Genomic DNA, 5,298 nt, shown 5'->3' on the forward strand with positions numbered 1-5,298 from the left:
TGTAAATATATTTTTGTTGGGTGTGTCCGTGCGTGCGTGCGTGTGCTGCTCTCTACAGGGCACTCGTGGTTTGACAGCCCTATTACTTGTCCCTACTTCATTAGCGCAGACATACTCCTAGTCAGAGGCCAGATAACCACATCAGTATTGATAGATCCACTTTAATACAATCCATGATTAACATATTAGTTATACATTCACTACAACACATTTGTTACTAATGGATACCACAAGATTATTTGACTTTCGGACTATAGAGCTCACCAGTTTTTAGTCCTAAAACCCGGAAATTAGTTCCCTCTGGTTCGTTCAGACATTCCTATGGGGAAAATTAAGGAGGAAAGAATTGAGTTTTGGGATAAATGCCGAATTATAAGGTCTGAGGTTAACAGGCTTAGGAGATTGTATATGTTTTGTTCTATGAGATCATATATTTTTACCTAAATGCTTCAAAATTCACAAAAAATTATGTTAGCTAATGAAGATTATCTCATAGAACAAAACATATAAAATCTCCTAAGCCTGTGTTCACCTTATTTTTGGCATTTATCTAAAAACCCTACAAAAACTCCATTCATTTTCCCATAGGCTTTGTCCAATACAAAAAGACAGTATTCATATTCCTCTCTATGTGCATGTGTGTTTGTCAGTGGTTAAAGTGCTTAAGTAAATATACTTTGAAGTACAACTTAAGTAGATTTTTTGGGTATCTATACTTTACTATTTATATTTTTGACTACTTTTAATTCACTACATTCCTAAAGAAAATAATGTACTTTTTACTCCATACATTTTCCTTTTGAATGCTTAGCAGAACAGAACAATTGTCAAATTCACGCACTTAGCCTCTGATCTGGCAGACTCACTAAACACAGTGCTTCGTTTATAAATAATATCTGAGGGTTGGAGTGTGCCACTGGCTATCTGTAAATAAAAAAAATAAAAAATGGTGCAGTCTTGTTTGTTAGTATAAGGAATTTGAAATGATTTATACTTTTACTTTTGATACTTAAGTATATTTTAGCAATTACATTTAGTTTTGATACTAAAGTATATTTAAAACCAAATACTTTTAGACTTTTACTCAAGTAGTATTTTACTGGGTGACTTTCACTTTTACTTGAGTCATTCCCTATTAAGATATCCTTACTTTTACTCAAGTATGACAATTAGGTACTTTTCCACCACTGGTGTTTGTATATGGCGTGTGAATATACATTGGGTTAGTTGGCCGTGGGGTTGTTGATGACGAAGCTCTGCTGTTGGAGCTGGGCGGTCCAGTCTTCCTCGATGTATTTATGGTAGGGGTCGTTAGAATGCTCACGCCGCTTCGACTTCACCGTGCTCACCAGGATCGCCACGACGATGAAGGCAAACATTCCGATCATCACTATCAGATACCATATGACGTTCCTGAAGTTTTCCTCTGCCAGAGTGTTGTCCAGAGCCTGTTCTGCCTTCGAGGAGTTCCGGCTCCAGTTGTCAAGATACTGGCCCAGGGCACGGGTCAGAGAGTCCTCCAGGTGGAGGGTCATGTTTGACCAATTAGGCAGCATGATCACCTGGTGGGCAGGGTAAAGAGAGTGAATTTGATCAGTGACAGAGGTGAAGACATTGACATTGTACTGTCTTCTGTGATCTGTGCACTGAATCTGCATATAACAATACACTAACATACACAGACAATACCATATATACAGAATCAGACAGTGAACCTTCATACTGTATTTACAGAATCATACAGTGAACCTTCATACTGTATATACATAATTAGACAGTGAATCTTCATACTGTATTTACAGAATCAGACAGTGAACGTTCATACTGTATTTACAGAATCAGACAGTGAATCTTCATACTGTATATACAGAATCAAACAGTGAACCTTCATACTGTATATACAGAATCAGACAGTGAACCTTCATACTGTATATACATAATCAGACAGTGAATCTTCATACTGTATATACAGAATCAAACAGTGAACCTTCATACTGCCCAGTTATGACTTAAACAAGAAAACATCTGACCTGTTCAGGGTTTCCTGTATCGCTCCAGGGAGGTTGAGAAGATGTTACAATCACAGGCGTCGAGATAGAGGCAAGGTCCTGGAGGAGGGAAGTAGGACGAGAAAGAGACAAATACCACACAATCGACCAACTAACCAGCCAACCTCAGCCTAGGACAGACAGACAGGTACAAAAAGAAACACTGCTCATATTTGATCTACAGTGTTTGCTTGTGTGTGTGTGTGTGTGTGTGTGTGTAAGTGTTTCTGATGACCTTGAGAAAAGCATCAAGCTCAGCTGATATGGAAGGGGGAGTAGAGTGTTGAGGGTCACTCTCACCCTGCCACACAAACACACACTGTAGCCTATATTGGATTCCTACACAGTGGCACTACTATCAATTGTGGAATAAGTTGTAATAGTCAAGTCAGGTACTCAAAAAGGATCTCAAACATGCTAGCATTCAAGGCAATAGTGTTAAGTGTAATAGTCTTTGCAATGCAAACATGTTTAGGTAAAGTTTGACGTTAGTAGTGGAGCTGTTCTATAGCCTGCCGCACAGTCTGCCTTTTGCAATTCACCTCGTACTGACAATGTTCCTGCTTGTGAAATTCCATAGCAGTTTCCACATTTGCCACTAGATGGGAGACAACTTCTCCTGGTGTAATGTCACCACGTGTACCTCAGGGGTTAAATTGGTCATTCGGAAGTGAGGAGCCCTATTTGGAGGGTTTAGTGTTGAGCCAGGGTTAAACATACATTAAGGTTGAACATAAGAGTTCATATTATGGCTAGGGTTGAATTGGGGTGTGGACATGAAGCTAGGGTTAGTGTTAGGACTTATCCTACTTTCTATCCTACTCCTCTTTGACCCTTAAGGTGGTGGATCTCGGCTTCACCTAGCTCTCTCTTTGACCCAAGGTGCAAGAGCCCGGAACCGGCTGTACCTCACCAGTTCCTCACAGATTTGTGTTAGGCCTTAAGCTGTTCACCTGAGAATGGTTTTACTGTATTACTGTACATAACCAGACAGGACCCTGTGTTGTCCAGGGAAAAGAGTTGAGGAAAGTTGCTGAACCTGTTCCCATGGTCACACCCCTGCCACTCTCCTTGGGTGGAGGACATGGTACATGACAGGTACAGCACGAATAAATCTGAGGTACTGTTTGATGTGGCTGAGAGCCAGCAAACGCGCACACACGCACACTCTGTGAGTCACTCTGGTATGAGTTTGAGGCCTTTTATGTGAACAATGACACAGGTTTACCATCAGCTTAGTCTGAATAATCAGGGGAGGGACCAGAGAGCACCACTGTATAGTAGCTCCACTACATGGAAGGGTTATCTCTCTCACCTTGCACCACCACCACTATCTTCTATGTGCAAATTAAATATATCTACAGATATGCTAATGTTCAGTACAATACATGCATTCACAGTGTGCTCCATTCTCTCATCTCAAAGGGTCAGGTGTCTAATATTGGTGTGTCCAACAATCTGTTGGTGAGAATTGAGAGGTATAACAACACTGGAAGGTCATTTTTTTATTTCACCTTTATTTAACCAGGTAGGCTAGTTGAGAACAAGTTCTCATTTACAAATGCGACCTGGCCAAGATAAAGCAAAGCAGTGTGACACAGACAACAACAGAGTTACACATGGAATAAACAATAAACAAGCCAATAACACAATAAACAAGTCAATGACACAGTAGAAAAAAAAGAAAGTCTATATACAGTGTGTGCAAAAGGCATTAGGAGGTAGGCAATAAATAGGCCATAGTAGTGAAGAATCACAATTTAGCAGATTAACACTGGAGTGATAAATGAGCAGATGATGATGTGCAAGTAGAGATACTGGTGTGCAAAAGAGCAGAAAAGTAAATAAAAACAGTATGGGGATGAGGTAGGTAGATTGGGTGGGCTATTTATAGATGGACAATGTACAGCTGCAGCGATCAGTTAGCTGCTCAGATAGCTGATGTTTAAAGTTGGTGAGGGAAATATAAGTCTCCAGCTTCAGCGATTTTTGCAATTCGTTCCAGTCACTGGCAGCAGAGAACTGGAAGGAAAGACGACCAAATGAGGTGTTGGCTTTGGGTATGATCAGTGAGATATACCTGCTGGAAAGTGTGCTATGGGTGGGTGTTGTTATGGTGACCAGTGAGCCGAGATAAGGAGGAGCTTTACCTAGCATAGACTTATAGATGACCTGGAGCCAGTGGGTCTGGCGACGAATATGTAGCGAGGGCCGACTAGAGCATACAGGTCGCAGTGGTGGGTGGTATAAGGTGATTTGGTAACAAAACGGATGGCACTGTGATAGACTGCATCCAGTTTGCTGAGTAGAGTATTGGAAGCTATTTTGTAGATGACATCGCCGAAGTCGAGGATCGGTAGGATAGTCAGTTTTACTAGGGTAAGTTTGGTGGCGTGAGTGAAGGAGGCTTTGTTGTGAAATAGAAAGACAATTCTAGATTTGATTTTGGATAGGAGATGTTTAATATGAGTCTGGAAGGAGAGTTTACAGTCTAACCAGACACCTAGGTATTTATAGTTGTCCACATATTCTAGGTCAGAACCGTCCAAGGTGGGGATGCTAGTCGGGCGGGTGGATGCGGGCAGCGAACAGTTGAAAAGCATGCATTTGGTTTTACTAGCACTTAAGAGCAGTTGGAGGCCACGGAAGGAGTGTTGTATGGCATTGAAGCTCGTTTGGAGGTTAGTTAGCACAGTGTCCAAAGAAGGGCCAGAAGTATACAGAATGGTGTCGTCTGCGTAGAAGTGGATCAGGGAATCACCCGCACAAAGAGCAACATCATTGATATATACAAAGAAAAGTCTGCCCGAGAATTGAACCCTGTAGTACCCCCATAGAGACTGCCAGAGACCCTGACAATAGGCCCTCCGATTTGACACACTGAACTCTGTCTGCAAAGTAGTTGGTGAACCAGGCGAGGCAGTCATTACAGAAACCAAGGCTATTGAGTCTGCTGATAATAATACGGTGATTGACAGAGTCGAAAGCCTTGGCCAGGTCGATGAAGACGGCTGCACAGTACTGTCTTTTATCGATGGCGGTTATGATATCGTTTAGTACCTTGAGCGTGGCTGACGTGCACCCGTGACCGGCTCAGACACCGGATTGCACAGCGGAGAAGGTACGGTGGGATTCGAAATGTTCAGTGATCTGATTATTAACTTGGCTTTCGAAGACTTTAGAAAGGCAGGGCAGGATAGATATAGGTCTATAGCAGTTTGGATCTAGTGTGTCACCCCCTTTGAAGAGG

At 41.9% G+C, this 5,298-nt stretch overlaps 1 protein-coding gene across 1 annotated transcript; it reads right to left on the reverse strand.

The window, feature by feature from the left end:
• Positions 1-1,108: 1,108 nt before the first annotated feature.
• On the reverse strand, positions 1,109-2,220 carry LOC115155353 (potassium voltage-gated channel subfamily E member 2). The gene is made up of 2 exons (XM_029701919.1): positions 2,031-2,220; positions 1,109-1,562 (listed from the first exon to the last, which is right to left on the reverse strand). The coding sequence occupies exon 2, from the start codon at positions 1,554-1,556 to the stop codon at positions 1,224-1,226; it is 333 nt and encodes a 110-aa protein (XP_029557779.1). The 5' UTR covers positions 1,557-1,562; positions 2,031-2,220; the 3' UTR covers positions 1,109-1,223.
• Positions 2,221-5,298: the final 3,078 nt, after the last annotated feature.

This window comes from Salmo trutta, chromosome 20 (genome assembly GCF_901001165.1).
Source record: "Salmo trutta chromosome 20, fSalTru1.1, whole genome shotgun sequence".
Taxonomy (NCBI): Eukaryota; Metazoa; Chordata; class Actinopteri; order Salmoniformes; family Salmonidae; genus Salmo; species Salmo trutta.

Excerpts from the sequence above, each read along its gene's own strand:
- LOC115155353 (XM_029701919.1), bottom strand. The coding sequence starts at position 1,556 with ATGCTGCCTAATTGGTCAAACATGACCCTCCACCTGGAGGACTCTCTG.